The sequence below is a fragment of the Aspergillus melleus genome (genome assembly GCF_016097325.1).
Source record: "Aspergillus melleus strain CBS 546.65 chromosome Unknown contig2, whole genome shotgun sequence".
NCBI classification, from domain to species: domain Eukaryota; kingdom Fungi; phylum Ascomycota; class Eurotiomycetes; order Eurotiales; family Aspergillaceae; genus Aspergillus; species Aspergillus melleus.
Window position 1 is genome coordinate 3,098,788 of NW_025763371.1, and position 18,730 is coordinate 3,117,517.

Sequence of the window (18,730 nt, forward strand, 5' to 3'; positions counted from 1 at the left end):
GGTAGAAAAAAAAATCCAACAAGAAGAAAAAAAAGATCAGCCGACGACCATTTTCGCCAAGACGCCGTCCTATATGAAGAAAGCGAGTTTACCGATGCAAATGCAAATGCAATTGAACACATGAATGCAACCTTTATTGAAGTGCGGGAGAAATCTTGGTAGCCATCCTGCCGTTGGCTCGCTTATATGCCATCTCGTCTCGCGGATCGTGATAGAACGATACCCGACTTGCGTCAGACGAGCTGCGACTGGGAGCGTAATTCTCCGTGTCTGGCCGCATACCGTTGAAGAGGGGACGCTCTTCGTGTCCAAATGTGTCTCCGTAGCTCCGCTTGGATACGTTCTGGTTGGTTTCCCACAGGAGCTTCTTGGTCGCCAGATCCGGGCCAGGGCTCTGAACCACCCCATTTTGGGGTTGTGTCGGATTGTGCGGGTATTCTCCGGAAAGAGACCGGAGTGGCGGCAGCGACGGAGCGAGAGGGGTCTGGGATCGAGGAGCCGGGGGTTGTATGATGGATTGGTATGCGTTGGGATCAGACGAGCGGGTCTCAGAAGACCGTTGCGCATTGAGAGGCTTGGGAGGTTCCGGGCAAGGAGGCAGTTCGAGGCGAAGAGGAGGGAGAGCAGTTTTGGGATACGCGGAGCGCTCGTTCGGCACCCGCGGCTGGGGATATGAATACCCATTGGAGGCACCGTCGTATTCCGTACCGATCGATGGGTTTCTGGCATGCGAAATCGAGGGACGAGGGGAATACACATTCGTGGGAGTCGTTACGGGTTGGTTTCGAGGTAGATGAGGCGCCGGATATTGGGTCTGCGTAGAACCAAACGCCAGATGCGACGGATACGTTGGGGTGTGAGAGGGAGGTGGAGGCCCGACGGGCGTGGGGGTAGAAGCTTGCGTCGGGGCAGGGGCCATGGGACGTGGGTACGACTGAGCCGGTTGGAAGCCATACTCCGTTGCCGACGGGCGTCGTTGAATCCCAGGACCGTAGGAGAATGCCGGATCAACGGTGCTGATACTGGTTGATCGAGGACGCTCCACCGGGTTGGCGGTGTACGAGTCAGGCGTGGAAAACCGGTCAGACGATCGATACATTCTCTCCTCGTCGTAGTCATAATCCCCGGGACGCTTGTCGCCCCTGCGTCTCATGCGCACGTCACGTCTAATCCGAACGCGACAGCCTTGTTCCGCAATGACACGGCTGATGTTGGTGCTCGTTGCCAGCCCGGGGAACTTCTTGGCGCTGTAAACCTGGAATTGTTTCGAGACAACGTCGAGCCGGAAATCCAGGGATGACTTGGGTGCCGCCGGTTTCACCGGGTTCGCGTTGGGCGTCGATTGCGGTATCGAGGTCCCTTGCGTCATATCCTTGCTGTCCTTGGTCTCCTCGTATAGATGAAAATTCAATCGATAGAAGCCCTCGTGGCGCACCGAGAGGTCCGGGAAGATGAAGTAGCCGGCTTGTTGGGGACGATCCAAATAGGCGATGCCGGCGACCGGCACTCCCGTTAAGACAGGACAGCTCGGAGGCGGGGCATGTCTACCCTGGGCAATGGGACGAGATGCTTCTAGCGTGGCGAAGAGGAAGAAATTGGCGTTGTAGGCAAACGTGATATCGGTCTTGTGGTGTTCATCATTGGGGTCGGATTCGAATATCCGCAGTTCAACCACCGGGGGAGGATCCACGGGACGACGGTCGGCCGAAGCTGGTTCACAGTTAGTCGTTTATCCGTTTGAGTCCATCGAGGTGCTTGTTGCGTACATTTGGCGCCTGCACCGCAAGCTCTGGCGCGCTCAGGGTCTTGGATGATACTCAGCCGGTACGTAATCGTCTTGCCCTCGCGCGTGGTCCGACTGGTGGACGACACTTTCTCATTTGCCGGCGGCGTTAGGGGAGCTCTGGTCGCCATTTTGAACGGTTGCTGGTGATAATCAGCAAATGGAAAGCATAGATGCCGTCATTGGAGATCGAATGCGGGAGACGGGTGTACAGGAATGGCAGGGAACAAACTTACTGGACAAGTTTATATGAATACTAAACGAGCGTTCGAATGGCGGCAATTATATCCCGCTGGGTCCAGGGAGGGCCCTTCCTTTTACTTTCGAACTCTACTTGTTAGAGTTCCTACACGAATGACCGATTAAACCCAGAAGTCAACCATCCAGGGTTTCACGGGGCGTAAGAAGATGGAGAACTGTAGCGTGACTTGTCTGGTAGGCGACAAGCGCGAGAGCTTTGGGGGGGGGGGGGGTCGCCGAGACCGCGAACAAAGAAAATAATAATTAGAGTAAAGAGGGAGAGGAGAGGAACAGCCGAAGAAAAGGTGAAAATCAACTGGATCTGTTGCCGAGAGACACAACAACAGAGATCCCAGTGAATTGACCCGTTCGGGTTACGAAGAGAAAATGGGAAAAAAGAAAGGTGGATGGAGCGAGAGAGGAGAAGAGAGAAGAAGAGAGAGCGAAAGGATGGAGAAGAAGCGGGAGGGGGCAAAAGCGAGGAATCAGCCGTAACCGCTCCCAGTATGGCGGATTACCTTTTTGGCTGCGGCCCAGTCCCACTCCCGGTTCCTGTCCCGCGGGTTGGAATCCTATGCTTGGGACTACGGAGGAATCGTAAGAGTTTCTCGTACACCAGGACGAAGAGTACTCAGTAAGAACTAAGAAGTGGCAGGTACCTGCGGTATGTACGAAGATACGTCTACACGCTAAGACTGCACTACTGAGCCAAAGGGGTGGGTATTGGGTCAGCACGGATACGAACAGACGTGATAACGGGACTCGGGGAGGGGGAGATTTCAAATTCATCGGCAAAAAGCTAAAAAGAACAAAGCCCTAAAAGGGCAGGTCCTGAAGCCAACGGGACTGGCTTGTCGTCTTCCCCACTCCTGGAAGTCTTGCCGGTCTCCACTCTGGATTTTATGAGGTTGGTCGTCAAGGATCATGCAATTGTAACCTTCTCCAAGCGCCGTGACTGAAGAAGTACGCAGTAATTTTCTATATATAGTGGTCATGCTTCGGAGTAAAGGCAAAGTCCCGTGAAACAGGTGTTCACCGAAAGGCAACCAGCGTGTGTGTCCGTTTCATTCGAAATTAATCTCCGGGTGTTTGCCCGGGAGAAGCAGCTGGCAGTTCCCATACCCAGCCTGACGGAACACCCAACGCCAGAGGCCTGGAAAAGGCGGATGGCTGAAGGATCCTGGCCCATGCAGAATTCCTTTCTGCACCCAGACTAATAATAATATTAATATCGTGGATCTTTAATTTGTATCCGTCTGCGTTCTCTAGACAATCCCCTATTGATCCTTTGGCTCTATCGTCTTATTGTTTTGTAACGATACCTCCGCCAGGAAAGCCTGCGCCCTCGAGAGACGTGGTACCTGATAAATGATTCAATCTCCATTCGGCGGAGTACTCGAGACCGAGGGGAGGTACTTTTGTTCCTTTCTCAGGAATTGAACTGGAATCTGCTCAGCACCTACTCCGTACACTGTAACGAGGCGGAGATCTCAATAATCGAAAGACTATCGATATACACCGTAGACGGATAGACAAAGACGATCCAGACCCCCCGGACGATCCCTGCCCAAGTCAGAAGGACCCCGGGATTTGAACTTGAAAGCAAATCCCCCCCAGGAGAGTGGGGCCCCTCCCCTTTCCAGTCCGTCCGTCAGTCAGGCGCCGCTGTCAACTACTCTCGAATGTCGACTGCGAGTTGGCGAGGTTTCAAAGCTCGCCCCCACATCGGTCCGCACCGGATGGACTGAGCGGCCCCATTCGTGCCTTCTTGCCTTTTTGCCTTTTGTCTTTGACTTCTTTGGTCTTGGTCTCGACAGGGTTTACACTGACAACGTGAGCACGGTTGACATTGTAATTTCCTTTCTTTCGGCCGGCACTAGGACAGGCTCGGTGTCCTGAGTCCTGACTAACTCGCTGTTGGTCACGAATGACTTCGGATTCATTAGTGGTTACTGGTTCAGTGGTTACAGCTACCTAACGGCGACAAGGGCTCTCGTGTGGTACGGTGGTACCGAGCCAGATGCTAGGCCCACCAGGTAAGCAGCGACCATCTGCGCATCTGCACATCTGCAGCAGGCCAGCAGGCGACGACGGGCCCACTGACCTGGTGTGACCCCGAGTCACTTCGCTTAGCACGAATGATCACTGACAAGACGGCCAGAGGGCCGTCCTTCTGTTCCAGAAGATCGTCGTCCTAGATCGGATGGTCGGAAGGGTCGATTTGGGGTTGGACACGACCACAGCTTACGGTTTGTCTAGTGACTTTTTGCTGTTTGATGAAAAGAAGAAGGGCAGAAGGGAGGAGGGTGGGAAGAACATGGGGGATCCCGTTAGGGTAGTATTCTGATTTGGGGGTGTTGCTTCCTTTTCTCTGGATTCATCCTTTCGTCGGGCTAATACCGTCACAAAGACTCGTACTATTACAGGACCGACTGCATAGTGCATCGTCCTACAGGATTAGAGGCCCTAGCAATGCTGGGCGCATGTCCCTCGCAGCTTTCTCTACCCTCCCAGGATGGCCGACCTCGCCTATCCAGACTGTCGGATCTACCCGCATGGATCTTCGTGTCGGGTCGCACGGGTCATGTGTCGGTCCCATTTTGAAGTCCCGGTCGTAGGAGAGGCAAGAAGAATGAGATCATTCTTTCATTTGCATCAGACAGATCCATCACCTGGACATGACTGCCCCTGGTATGGAGGTTTACCAGACCTACGCTCGCTTGTGGAATGCATCGAATGGCCGATACCACCCAGTACCACCCAACAAGGTAGTATGACTTCGCCAGTCCGATGGTTTCTCGTGCTACGAAGCTTTCCGTCTGCCGTTGCACATACCGGCGTCGGTTTCTCGCCCATCGAGCAGAGACGCGGCTTGCAGCTGTCAATTTAGATAGGGTTTTGTGTGTCTACTGCGTTCTTGGGCTCTTGGGCTCTCTCCGAAGGTGGTTGATATAACCAATATTTGTCAGCTCACATTCTCGACAGTCTGTCATTTAGGCGCGGCATTCTGGTTGGACTGCGAGCCGTCTCATGAAAAAGTCCGCTTATTTAGCGAGGACAGAGGTTGTTGCACCAGCCTCCAAATGGCGTCAAAAGAACGCGAATGAGCGTGACCGGAAGTACAGCTGTCCTACGCGAATCGGGATGTTATTGATCATATCCCAGTAGAATGGTCAACAAATAATCGATTCGGGCGCCTCTATCTATCCCATGCAGAACAGACCCCGAAACCGTCTATCAAGTCACTAGGCTGCATGGGTTCTAGCAGACCGTTATTTGTCCGGGGTATCCAGTGTCTAGTATTTACGGTAGCGACTACGGAACACGGAGTAGGATATTGGCGCGACTCTTTTGTGATACATCAACTCACCCACGACCCCTTTGTCCACAAAAAAATAATAATAAACGAGAGGGGAGGTGGACTCATGGAGTCTGGCCTCCAACCTGGAGACCCACATTCGCAGGGAGTGCAAGTACCAAACTGGTCAATTGGGTCTTATGAATGATCCCATTGTGCGAGGGCCACGCTATTCATTCATTATTCCCAGCAATGGGGGCTGTATTCGGTGGTCATTCTTGGCCTCTCCCTTCTGGGCCACGGTCTTTACTCTCCCTGATTGTCGCTTCGAAAATGACTCATTCCAAGTCGAGACATGCAAGGTGTTCACCGATCACGGGATCTGCCATCATATCTATCTATCTATCCTCATGGATCATGATTCGATTCATACAGTCCTTTCTTCACCGCTTTCTTTCAGTCTACCTTGTGTCCATCGCTTGTAGTCTGTACTGCACACCTACACAGTATGCTATACAGTATGCATCGGAGGGTTCTCGCGGTCAGGCCTCCTGAAGCAGGCAGACGAGCGAAAAGAATGCACGTAAATATGGATAAGTAGGCTTATGTGCACAAATATTGTGCATCTGCACATACCACTTCCCTGCCCTAACATACTCGTGGAGTGCTAAACCGTAAGTCCTTGCTTGGAGGGTTCGCGTGGGCTCCGTCACCTCCTTGCGACTGAAGATCCGAAGATACATACTCGATCGAGCAGATTTTGCGAGTTGATGCAGGAGATGAAACTCTAATGGCTGCCATTCGATAGCGCAGATCGAAAGGAGATCGGATCTCAATCGGTCGAGCTAAACGGCGTTTATCGGGGAGACAGTCGGAGCGATCATTGGACAGATAATAAATTATTCACTTTTATAGCAATCAAGTAGATTTCAGACCGGATGATGTTAGAATGGACCGTTCTGCTAGAACGGTCAGTAGTGCTGGAGTCAGTATGGCACATAATGCGTGACCGTATTGCCATTGCGCCCGATGGCGACAGATATACAGAGAACGATGATCTCGACAATCCCCAACACGACCAGGCACCGATCGTGTTGAGAACCAAACCTGCAATGCGGTATCCGTAAGTTAGTTCCCCCCGGAAGCGCCGTCGTTTCAGCCCCAGCCCCTCAACAAATGAATCCATCCCCGTCGTCAGCAGAATCCTCGCGATCGATTATCGTTTCATCATGGTCGCACCGCATCGCAGCCATGTCGTCTTTCGAACCTCTGCGACCCCTAGCGACCAATGTCTTCCTGTACGAGCCCCGGCTCGCAGATGAGGGCCGTCGGCCTCGCGATGATCCGCCGCTGATCATCCTGTGTACTTGGGTTGGCGGCGCTAGTCCTCGACATATCAATAAATATGTCGCGACTTATATGGGCCTTTATCCGGGTTCGTGTCTGCTGCTCGTTACCACGCATTTTCTTGATATTAGCGTGCGCTCGTTCAGCGCTGTGCGAGCGCGTCTGAAACCTGCGAGAGATGCTATCCGTCGGATCTTGGGGGGTGTCGGTGTCGGTGTCGGTGATGGCGACAGCGCCAATGCCGAGCCCAGCCAGAAGGCATTACTTCACGTCTTCTCGCACGGCGGATGCAACACAGCTGTCCAGCTCGCTCTATCCATGAACGACAACAACGACCAAGAGATCAAGAACGGCGAGGTACGCCATCTCCCACTCCAAGCCGTCATCTTCGACAGCTGCCCCGGGGACGACTCTTTCCTGCGCATGTACAACGCCGCGGCAGTCTCGTTCCCCCAGATATTTCCGCTCGGGTTCTTGGAAAGCACGCTGCTCTACCCGTCCATGGCGGCGGTCTTTGCGCTGCAGAGGGCCGGGCTCATGAATTCCGTGAGGCAGTTACGGCAGGAGATGAATGATCGGACGGTGTTCGGGTCCGCCAGGCGGTTGTATCTGTATTCGAAGGCGGATGACATGGTGCCGTGGGATGCTGTTCAGAGGCACGTGGAGGAGGCCAGGAAGCTGGGTTATTGGGTGCATGGGGAGTTGTTTCGGTATAGTTCGCATTGCGCGCTGGTTCAGGAGGATGCTGCACGGTATTGGGGGGCGATTCAGGCGGTTTGGCGGGGAGGTGTTGTTGGTGGGGGGGAGAGGGAGGAAGGTCGTCTGAAGAGTAAATTATAACTATAATCCCAATATAATGTATTGTATTAATGGACACCGTAAATAAAAGTGTCAGTTGATCGGCTCCGGCAGCCGACCGAAGCCGCCGACGGGAATGACCTCACAACTTCGGCCTTGTCCTTTTTCCCTTCTTCCATGGATCTTCTATCAGTCCTCCCGGACTTCCCCACCAAACCCTACGCCCATATCCTTCCTCCGCTTGAGCGAGCGAGTCTCAACACGGTCGACTTGATCACCCTCGATGCTCTGGAAATCGCCAAGCGCGCCCACGTGCCGCCAGCCGACGTGCGCCGGTTGTCGTCGCATGTCGTGAAGGCCCTTCATCAGGATGTTGGCTTCGAGGAATCGGCCGGTCCGGACACCGCAGAGCCCAGTTCCAGCATCAATTTTGACGCGCCCCTGACCCCTGGGTTCTCCAATAAACTCGATCTCTCGCAATGGAGCGCCATCAGCACTCTCGACCCCGCGCTGGACGCGCTGTTGGCTGGCGGCGGAATCCCCACGGGATACGTGACAGAAGTGACCGGCGAGAGGTGCGTTGTCTCCTGTGGTCTCTGCCAATGGATTTATTCCAGAGCATCAGCTAATCGAGATCAACAGTGCCAGCGGCAAAACGCAATTCCTCCTAACCCTCCTCCTATCCGTCCAACTCCCTTCTCCTCGGGGCCTAGGGAAATCCGCCATCTACATCTCGACCGAAGCACCGCTATCAACGCCGCGACTCTCGCAGCTACTCGATTGCCATCCGTACCTCTCCACCCTACCGCGCGACGAGGCCCCCTCGTTACAGAATGTGCTGTCCATCAATGCAATGGACCTCGAGACCCAGGATCACATCCTGAACTACCAACTCCCCGTCGCCATCGGCCGATACAACGTCGGCCTCGTGGTCATCGACTCGATCACATCTAACTATCGCGCCGAGCACACCTCCACCAGCATGCAGGGTCTCACGACGCGGTCGTGGGAACTCGCCCGACTGGGCCAATTGCTGCGCAATCTCGCCGCGAAGGAGGGTATTGCGATCGTGGTGGCGAATCAGGTTTCGGATCGGTTTGAAGGCCCGGAAGGGCTTTCAAATCCTTTCTTCAGGAACGCTATGGCCGGTGCGAATGCGAACTCGTTGCCCTCGACGCCGCATCCCCATTCGCATTCGCAGCAGCAACATCTTCGACCGCCGCCGTCGTCGAACCGCGATGTCGTCGCATCCCCTCTGCCTTTGCCTCGACATCAACCCCCGGAATCGGGGAATATCGAACTCGCCCAGCATAACGTCATCTTTCCTTCTTCTTCGTCGCCTGCGTTTCCGTCATCACCGTATACCAACGACGACGATTGGCCACCGCCGCAGACGCAACATCAGCAACAGCAGCAGCAAAACTTCGACGGGTCCTATCTCGTCGGAAACCCCGTGCGCAACGAAATCCTCAGTCTTGTGCACCAGCAGCGTTTCTTCACCGGATGGGGCGATGATCTTCCGCAGTCTTTGACCGGGGGGATTTTTCCCGGCTATCAAAAACCGGCGTTCAAGACGCCGGCGCTGGGAATGGTCTGGTTAACGCAGATCGCGTGCCGGATTACTTTGAAGAAAGAGGAGTTGCCGGTCATGATGGATCCTGCGTTTGATCTTCCCACTCCGCATCTCAATGTGAATCAGAACCTTCCTGCATCGATCCCAGATGTATCCGCGCATCCGGCTGAGACGGAGACGATGAAGGGGAATGGGGATGGGGATGAGACTGAGAATAAGAAGCTCGACGACGATGAGAACAAGACCGCCCACGAGGCAACACCTTCTAACAACACCGCCGACCAACCCGAGCTACCCTCCAACACCGTTCCTCTTCCCACCGAACCCGAATCTACGACCAATCCAGAACCTGTCGCTGGCCCTGTCCCTCCTCCCCCTCCTCCCTCCGCGCCGAAACCTCCCACTTCAAGCTCTCAGTACCAAAACCTATTCCCGCCATCATCTCCATTACCACCGCCAGATCGTCCGATCCGCCGCACCATGAAACTGGTCTTTGCGCCGTGGACTGCCGGCAAGATCGTAAGAACGGGCGACATCCAGGACGAGGTCGAGTTCACGATCGAGAAGGGAGGGATGCGAGGAGTCCTGTAGGATGGAAGGGGGTGGGAGGATGTAGATATAAACTCATGAGATAATAGATATACCTATTTCAAGATCTCCAAGAATTGACATCCTCCGTATGCACTCCGTATAAACTGGAATTTGACATGACATAATTCTCTGAATTCAAGACTTAAGTGGATATAGTATAGAACCTTTTCATCCTTTTTATCACTTGTACTTCTTTTCTTTTTCAAACACAGCTCCCTCGTCTTCTTTGTTCCTCTAACCCCACACTTATATTTTATTTCCACCCCCCCCCCCCCCCCCCCATTCTATCCTCTCCTATTACTCATCACTCATCGTGTAACTAGTTAATAAGAACCTACCTACCTACTCATTCGTGTAACGCCAGTTACCACGTAGATCCTATCTTCCTTATCCGATGCCCATGACGTCGTCTCGGATTCGGCGGGTCGCGCGGAAGCCCGGGGGGAGGAAGTACGATGGATGGCTGTTAGTGTCCCCGCATTTTTCGACCCGGTTTTCGCTTCTTTTCCCTTTCTTTCGTTCTTTCTGTTTCCCTTTCCTTTCTCTTCTGCTTGGTTTGGCCTGTCCGTTTGACTGGATGACTGACTGACACTGACTGACTGATTGATTTGGATGGGTTGAGGTCGCATTATCTATTCTATCCTATTCGACTGTTTCTCTCTCAAGGCTTTCGTCTGCTGGTGTTTAAATCCAACGAGATCGACTCGTGTCGGCTCGTACGATGAGAAACAGAGAATGCGTGAGGAAATGAATTCTAATTCTCGCTGCTAAAACAGAAAACCACATGACGAATATATGCTATGAATTATGATTCTTCAAAGTTCATGGCCGACAGCCATACCACCAGACAAATACTCCCCCATAAATTAACGATCATTAAAACATGTGAGACACATGGACAATTCTTTCCGCCCCATATACGCCTTCGAAGCTCGGAATCAACTCGCGATGATATAAGTTTGGTTTCGTCTTTTTTTTTTAAGTCAGGTTCGTCGTTGCTCTATGAGATGACAAATCGAGTGTCGTAATCCGTGGTCCTGTTTCGATCCTGCGACAGCACCGCGAAGTGGGTGACAGAAGAATTTCTTTTCACTCGTCTATGGGTAAACAGACCCAGAAGGCAGCTCGTCTAGTTGGCAGGAAGCTTGGCGGGAGGCACGCCGACACCGTTGGTGTTGCGGTAGAACAGCACGCCCTCGGCCTCGCCCTTGGCACCCTCAGTGGGTTCGACCCACTGGCAGACGCGAGCGCTGCTCCACAAGGCCTTGAAAAATCCAGTCCAGCCGGTGTGGGCCTCGGTGCGGTAGTGCTGGCCCATGACCTTCTTGATGGCATCGCTGGCCTCGTCGGCGTTATAGAAGGGGATGTTGCTGACATAGTGGTGGAGGACGTGAGTCTCGATGATACCGTGGAAGATGTGGCGACCGACGAAACCGAAGTCACGGTCAATGGTGGCAGCGGCACCACGGGCGAAGTTCCACACCTCGGGCTTGTAGTGGGGGAGACTGGGGTCGGTGTGTTGAAGGTAGGTGATGGCAACTACGGGAAATCATTAGTATCGTGTTCCAAGTTCCAGATTGATGAGTTTCGTTCAAGGGCTAACGAGACAGAACTTACCGAGCCAGTGGTTCACCCAGAGGTAGGGGATTCCATACCACACGAGCAGGTTGAGCCAGCCATAGGTCGAACCGATGTAGTAGAGAACGCTGCCAACGATGGCGAGACCCAGGTCACTCAGGACGATCAGCTTGGCGTCCTTGGCCTCGTACAGGGGGCTGGAGGGGTTGAAGTGGTTGACGCCGCCAAAGTAGCCGTTCTTCTTGCCCTTGCCACGGCCCTCGGGTTGACGCTCGTGGTTGTTGTGACCGGTGACGTTGGTGATCAGGTACATGGGCCATCCAAACAGCTGCTGCAGCAGGAGGGTGCTGGCGGTGGCCAGAGGGGTCTCCTCCATCAGTTCGTTCAACTCGTGCAGGGTCTTGCCGACACGAGAGGCATACTCGTCACGGGTCTTGGGCACGAACACCATGTCACGGGCCAGGTTACCGGTGGCCTTGTGGTGCTTGCCGTGGGAGATCTTCCAGGAGAAGTAGGGCACGAGCAGAGCCGAGTGGCAGATCCACCCGACGGTATCGTTGAGCACCTTGGAGGGGGAGAAGGCCTGGTGTCCACACTCGTGGGCCAGCACCCACACGCCGGTGGCAATCATGCCCTGCACGACGGTGTACAGAGTCCAGAGAGCCACACGCAGCGGCATGGAGGGGACAGTCTCGGGGGTCACATAGTTGTGGAAGACATAGAAGATGGATCCCAGCATGGCCACGTCGCGGAAGACATAGTACAGACTGGTGGCGGCGGACCGTTCGAAGCAGTGAGCGGGGATGGCGTCACGAATCTGCTTGATGGTGAAATCGGGGATCTTGAACTCGTTGCCATAGGTGTCCAACATCTTGCCGTTGGTGTTCTCCATCTCGGAGGCCATGGAGGACAGCGAGGTGGACGAGGGCGAGTGACGAGGACTCGCCAGAGGAGAGACGGAGACCGAGCTCGGCACGGAAGAGTCCGTAGTCGGGTTACGGTGCAGCGCCACGCGCTTGGGGAGAGCAGTGGAAGACATCTTGGGAGGACGTCGAGGGCAAGGGACTAAGAGTCTCTGAACAGGGTTGTCAGCAAAAGGTGTCGTGGTCAAGGATCCATGTGATCGAGCAAGCAAGCTGACGGCGGGACACAAGGAAGGAAGAAGAAAGTCAGAGGGAGCAGTCCAGCACTCAGAGGTATTTTTAAGAGCAACGAGTGGAGACCAGCGGAGGTTAAAGCTGAGCAAGCTTACCAATGGATCAAGGATGATAGGAGAAGGTTTCAAGACCAAGCTTCGTGAGCGTCCGGGCGTGGAGGGGGTTGGAGAGATAAGATGAGGGCGAGAGAGCAGCTGCGAGGGATAGGAACGAATGCCCTTGTCCGAGCCACAAGGGGAGAGGGCAGCTGAGGAAAAAGAAAGAATGCAGCTGAAGGATGAAGAGGGAGAAGGAGGAGGAGGAGAGAGGGAAGGAAGAAAAGAAGACGACTGACGATCAGCAAACGACCTCGAGAAAGAAATGAAATTGAAATTGAAATTGAAATTCTAAAGGGCAAAGCAAAATAATCAAAGACAAAAAAAAAAAAAAAAAAAAAAAAAAACTCAAAGAGGCAATCGGCCAGAACAGGCAGGGCCCCGGGAAGGAAGGCACGACGGAGCGGGTAATTTTCGTTCTCGCCAGGGGAAACGACGGCATTCCGTTGGGGCAGCCGCCATTTCCATTATTATTATTTGCCTCCCTCAGTTCAGCCCTTCAGCCGAGGTTTTTGTTTTCTCTTTCTAAGGTTTGCGACCTGCAGAATCACGGCGGGTTCCTCTGCAATTGCCGCCACACGCCACTCGCCAGGTGGACACTCTCGATGCTCTAGTTTACCCACGGTTCTTCTTTTGTCTTGTATACTGAGTAATAGTATACTGTGTAGACCACAAATCATGGAAATCTAACGAATGATTACTCGGAATTAGGCTGATTGCGTACGATGGACTCGGAACCCAACTCTCCCCCGTCAGTCCACCCTACAGAGTACCTGGAGTAATCAGCAATCGATAGGGATCGAACCCTCGACTTCTTGAGTCAAATAAGGACCCGAGACTGGGGAACGCCCCCCCGGCGTCCAGGCACCAATGGACGGTCCTCCAGGCGCCAAGGGGCTCCACCTCGGGCGATCTTGGCTTCTCAACAATTCTTTTCTTTTTTAGTGTTTAGTTTACTTTGTTAGCGTTACTGGGGATGACCCTTTCCTGTTGGACTTACGTGCGGTGCTCACTCCCTACGATTTGCTTGCTCACTGCTCACGCTCATTCCTCCCGAGGTATCATATGCTTTTGGGTTTGGGGTCAGATGCTCGGAGATCGTTCGGGTTGCATCGTGCCATTTCACATGTCTGTCCTCTGTGTCATTACGACAGATCGATGAGAGAGATTGGGATACTTTCCGGTTGAACTCTCTATCTCATAGGTAGTCTCTACGTGTATCAATGTAAAACCAAAGATATAAATAAGAATAAAGAACAGTCAACAAATGTAGAGTAGATTCACAACTTAAAGTATTAAAGTAGAAACACCATGTACATACTGTAGACACCTCGAAGCAGTAACAGCGGGGGACAACCTCCAAAAAAGACGATGCCAATCTTGTTGGGGAAAGCAACCGCCATTTTGTTGAGATTGGGACGGCTCGGTGGGGCACAAACCATCATTTTTTTTTCTATTTCTTTTTCCCTTTGAAATGATTTCCTGTCAGCCGGGCGCTAAAGCCGTCGGGTAACTTGTTGTCCGCTTTTTCTTTTTGCAGTTTTGCATTGTTTGTTTTCTTTGCTTCATATACTTCTTACTACAGTACAGTATGCAGTACTTGACTCGTAAACATCGTAGTTACATCTGGTATGTATGTATGTATATCATAATATATCAAATCTATCTCGCTCGCTCTATCCACAACACAGTCATCTATACATGCACTCGTCGCTCCGAATCAATCAGCCACGCCCCCCCGTGACTGCCTCCCGACAGACTCAGGCTCACCGTCGTCGCTCGCAGATCTGGTAACACCTGTACCGTCTCGCCGTGGTTGCGATAGTCCACCTCGCATGCGATCGGCCGTCGCTGCAAGCCCGCCGGTCCGCTGATTCCTGCTGCGGTTGCTGCGGTTGCTGCGCCGCCACCACTGCCTGGTTGATTAGTAGTGGTGGTGGCTGTCGCGCTCGTACTCGCGGCCGGGACGTACGTGCGGATCTCCACGCCCGGAAGAAGCAAGTGCCCCGGTTTCTGAGGCAGGAGCATCACCGCGAACGTCGTGATCTCGCCCTCGTCGGCCGTGAAGTTGCCGCGTCGTCGTCCGCCCACGAGCCACAGCTCCGGGTTGGCGTGGATCTCGTACGAGAATTCCAGCGGACCGCCCTCGTTCTCGCGATGTTGCGGGGAACACCATCGTCGCGTATGTCGCAGGCTAAGCTCCGCGGCGATCATCTGCCCCACGGCCGCGTGCGGTGGCTGATCGACTAGGTTCGTGAGTCGTAGCTCCGCCGTGTGCACGACCTGGATCTCGGGGATGTCGACGGGGATGACAATATGACGACGCGGAATGGAAGCTTGGTCCGGAAGGCTGATTGTGGGGTGGCTCTGGTGGCGCCCAATGTAATTAGTATTCGAAATCGTACATGTAAACAAAAGCATGGAGAGACGAATGGTGGGGACGTAGGTTCACGCGAGTAGGGCAAATCACTCACCTGGTGCCATTCTCGGAGCCATGCTTTCAGTTCCTCCATCGGCTCCTTCAGCGTATCCAGCAACCCTTCCCATCGCACGCTACCGTAAGGCAACGTTTCCACCTCGCGCACCAGTCCGACCACTTCCATCTCTGACGTCGTCACCTGCGTGCGGAACGCCTCCAGCAGATGCGTCGTCAGCAGCGCCGTGTACGGTCGGAACTTGGTCTCCGTAATACTCCCCCGGAAGGTTTCCTCAATGGCGGTCAGACACTCGTCGTCTACGCAGGTGAAATCCACGCTGAGCCGGAGGGACTTTCGCGACCCCGGCGACTGCACGCTGTCCTCCCGCTGCTGGATCTTGTACAGCAGCGAGGCGGGCTGTTTGGGGAACACGCTGAGCGCCGTCGAATCACCAATGTTGGACTGCACCTGATAGATGTCCGAGCTGGGGATGTCGCACTTCAGGATCCGCAGCGGGATCATCATGGCCGGGCTGATGGTGAAGCGAGAGAATAGCACCCGGTCTTTGAATGTGTCCTGCACGTTGACGCTGATCGGGAGGCCCGAGTTGACGTTGTGGGTCGAGCAGTAGGAGAATCGCCCGTGGGCAGTCTCGTAGCCCACTTCGGCACGAGCGGAGAGTATCGGGTGATGCTCCTCAACGGTGTACGGAATCCGGAACCGAACGAACGAGTCCGGCGCCAGATTGGTGAACTCAATACTGCCGCCTTCGCTGTTGGCCATGATCTTGATTTCTCCTTCCACCACTTGGGCTTCGGTGATGCGCAATCGCAAGCCGGCCGTGGCAGGCCGCACGCGAATGTTACCCGTCTTGATGTCGTTCCATCCGCTGTTCAGTACCAGCTCGAGCGTTCGCATTTCCTCCAGATTGATCAGATGAGGCGACTCGATCTTGGCCTGGAGGCCCCGGGGTGGTGGGTAGCAGAAGATGGAAGGCCGGTCTTCTTCGGCGTCGACAGCTTCCCTGAATCCGATGGGAAGAGCCGCGTGCTTCCCTCCTCCCCAGGTGAACAGAATGTTGCCCGCTCGCACCTCGACCCGGTCAACAAAGTACTTCCCTTGTAACGTAGTCTAAATCCAAAGTTAGTGGATATGAAGCAAATGAGGTTCGGCTGGCGAACGTACCGCGGAGTCGACTAGGATCTTTGTCGGGGACGATTTGATGGTGGTTTTAGTCGGTGCCTCGATCCAATGCTCGCTGGTTTGGCCACTACCGCCACTGACCAGTCGAATTTTCATTGAATCGATGTTGATCCGTTTGCCTAACATAAATCGTATACTGAGCTGCAATCGGAACCCATCTTTGTTTTCATAATGTAGGATAGCCGAGTTCACCTCTAAATCCGCAAAGAAATCCGTCAGTGGTGCGGGAACCTCCTTCTGTAGCGTGCTAGCCACCTCGAACAGCTCGTCAACGTACTGCGACGCCAGCGTCTTCTCGGCAAATATCGCCGAGGCATCCAGTGTCTTCTGCCGGGGACTTAAGTACGACTGTGTATAGATCCCGAATTTCGCAAGCAGACGAAGAATCACCCGGGTATACTCCTCCGTCCGTTTCAGCTCGCGGAGGCATCGTGCATAAAGCTCCAACATGACCCCCTCCAAGACGATCCAGCGTTTGCTGCCATAGAATGGGGTAATCTGATGGAAATAAGAGGCCGCAACGCCGTAATCACTCTGGCGGAATCGTAAGAGAGCCATGTCGGCAAGGGCCATCTGTGCCGAGTAGGTGCGGTTCGCCGTGATATGATGTCGATACATGGAATCAGTGAGGGTCTCGTAGTGGTGGCGGAATGATTTTCTCGACCGAAGAGCGGCAGTCAGGCTGGGTAGCTCGATGCCGGAAAGCGTGCGAGCAGGTTGCGATTCTTCAGCCGGCTTCGGAGTCTCGTCATTTAGTGACACCTCGTCCATACCCGTATCCGCGTCTTTATCGTCGAAAAGAAGGTCGAGATTGTTCCATTTTTCCTCCCACCCGCATCGCGTGGCAATCTCCTCCAACTCACGCCGAGCCATCAAGCACAGCTCCCCTCGTCCGGATGCCAGCTGCTCGGATCCTGTTTTAGGGGTTATCGGCGGTGCGAGTTTCGGTGCATCGTTACTAGAGCGCGAGTGGACAGACGTTATCGCATCTGGCGGGCCACTTTCGGTGTTCGACCGAGCAGGGCGTGTGGCATTTGGCGTCACTAGAGAGCTCGACCGTCTAGGGAGGTCGGACTTGGTCTCCGCAGATGCGCTGCCGTCCACCGCTTTGCTGATGGTTTGCAACGAGGATTCGGGAAGCACGAGAGCTGCAGTGTATGTCTGGGATAGAATTTGCCGCGCAGCAGCATAGGCCCAGGATGATACCAGGTTGTTGATTACATCCACTTTGGCGACGTTGTCCACATCAGCGAGCCCCGTCTCCAGGTCGTACCGAAGGGTTCGCGCCGCGAGACTGATAAATTCCGTAGATCGCTCGCAGATCTCGGATAGGAGCAGCATGTCCTCTGGCTTCTTCGGTGCCTTGGTCGGCTTTTCGCTAACATCTGTCTCGCTGTTGACCAGAGAAGGAGCCCTGGCCGCCCTCAGAAGCAGTGTCACCTGCCTGGAGTAGAGGTATGTGCGGAAATCGAAAATGGAGATATCGCTGGCTAGGATCATCTCTCGGTATGACTTCTTCGTGGAGTCGATGGGAAAATCCTGGGCGTCGAGGTCGGGAATGGGGACCGGCTCGTCTTCATTCTCATCTTGATGGAATGACTCCTTCGACTCCAGGGCTGCTTTGGCCTTCTCCTGCCAATCCTTGCTACATGTCAAGAAAGCGCTTCCATGTTGTTCACTGCTACCCTCGAGCTGCTCATTGATTGCGGTATCCAGACCGACCGCCAGTTCGTCGTATCCGAGTAACGCATCCTCGAACAATCCGACATTCTCAAAGCCCCTGGCCAGGCCTTCCTTCAGTATGAAGAACGTACAGAAGTTCCACCCCGGCAAGCTCCGCTGCGAGTCTTTCTCCTTGATGTCCTCCTCATATTGTGCCACTCGAAGATCGAAAGACGTCAAGATCGCAGTCTTGGTCTTGTCCACGAAGTCCTCGATCTGATCAGCAAGCTCGGGCGGCTTCTGCGTACTTCCGGCCTTGGGTAAACGCAGCTGGGCCACACGATCCACCGCCGTCTTCGAGGCGCCGTTGAAATCCGCCTTGATCTTCTCGAGTACCGTTGTCGTGGTGCGGCCCCATTTCGAGGACGAGGCTGCCTTCTCCGTGCCGTCGCCGTCCTGGACAACATGCAGAATCAGCCATTCGAAGGCATCGTGTTTCTCCTGACTGCTGGACGGAACGGAGGAATGCGACATCGAGGCATGGTTCTTGATCCATTCGCGCAGGGCCTTTCTCGCGGAGCTCTTATAGGTGTCATTATCGTCGCAGCGAAGGAGGAAGATCTTCAGGTAGGGCGTTTGGCGGAGGCCAGGAATTTGATGTCGCCGGTGCGTTACGGCACCTCTTGTGGTATCACTGGAGGACTTGCGCTCATCGGCTTCATTGGCGGCCGGGACGAAGCCAATGCGAAGGGATTCGATCGACCGGACGGGACGCGTGGGGGATTTCCAGTGGAGGTTCTTGAGCGGGAACTTGTCGGCGATGACAGGTTGGACGAGCGAGAACAGTCCAGAGGGATCGGTATATTCGACTGGAGCATTGCAAGCGAGTGTAAGCGACCCTGCATTCCATCTTATCCTCCGGGGCGGTCATTTTCTACCTACCAGTGACACTGCTTGAGCCCGCCTGTGGTGATGGGTCCATTTTCCC

General features: G+C 54.1%; 4 protein-coding genes across 4 annotated transcripts; 1 reads left to right on the top strand and 3 right to left on the bottom strand.

Moving 5' to 3' along the window:
* Window positions 1–133: 133 nt before the first annotated feature.
* On the bottom strand, window positions 134–1,914 carry veA (sexual development activator VeA; the record flags this gene model as incomplete). Its single annotated transcript, XM_046085550.1, has 2 exons — window positions 134–1,710; window positions 1,767–1,914. The coding sequence occupies 2 exons, from the start codon at window positions 1,912–1,914 to the stop codon at window positions 134–136; spliced, it is 1,725 nt and encodes a 574-aa protein (XP_045941513.1).
* A 4,658-nt stretch (window positions 1,915–6,572) lies between these two features.
* rhp57 (putative DNA repair protein (Rad57)) lies at window positions 6,573–9,630 on the top strand (the record flags this gene model as incomplete). Its single annotated transcript, XM_046085551.1, has 3 exons — window positions 6,573–7,497; window positions 7,558–8,041; window positions 8,109–9,630. 3 exons carry the CDS (start codon window positions 6,573–6,575, stop codon window positions 9,628–9,630), a joined length of 2,931 nt encoding a protein of 976 aa, XP_045941514.1.
* A 1,129-nt stretch (window positions 9,631–10,759) lies between these two features.
* FAH12 (oleate delta-12 desaturase odeA) lies at window positions 10,760–12,247 on the bottom strand (the record flags this gene model as incomplete). Its single annotated transcript, XM_046085552.1, has 2 exons — window positions 10,760–11,169; window positions 11,248–12,247. 2 exons carry the CDS (start codon window positions 12,245–12,247, stop codon window positions 10,760–10,762), a joined length of 1,410 nt encoding a protein of 469 aa, XP_045941515.1.
* A 1,908-nt stretch (window positions 12,248–14,155) lies between these two features.
* Window positions 14,156–18,724, bottom strand: LDX57_003898 (putative TMEM1 family protein; the record flags this gene model as incomplete). The annotated part of the gene is made up of 4 exons (XM_046085553.1): window positions 14,156–14,827; window positions 14,935–16,008; window positions 16,063–18,611; window positions 18,685–18,724. The coding sequence occupies 4 exons, from the start codon at window positions 18,722–18,724 to the stop codon at window positions 14,156–14,158; spliced, it is 4,335 nt and encodes a 1,444-aa protein (XP_045941516.1).
* Window positions 18,725–18,730: the final 6 nt, after the last annotated feature.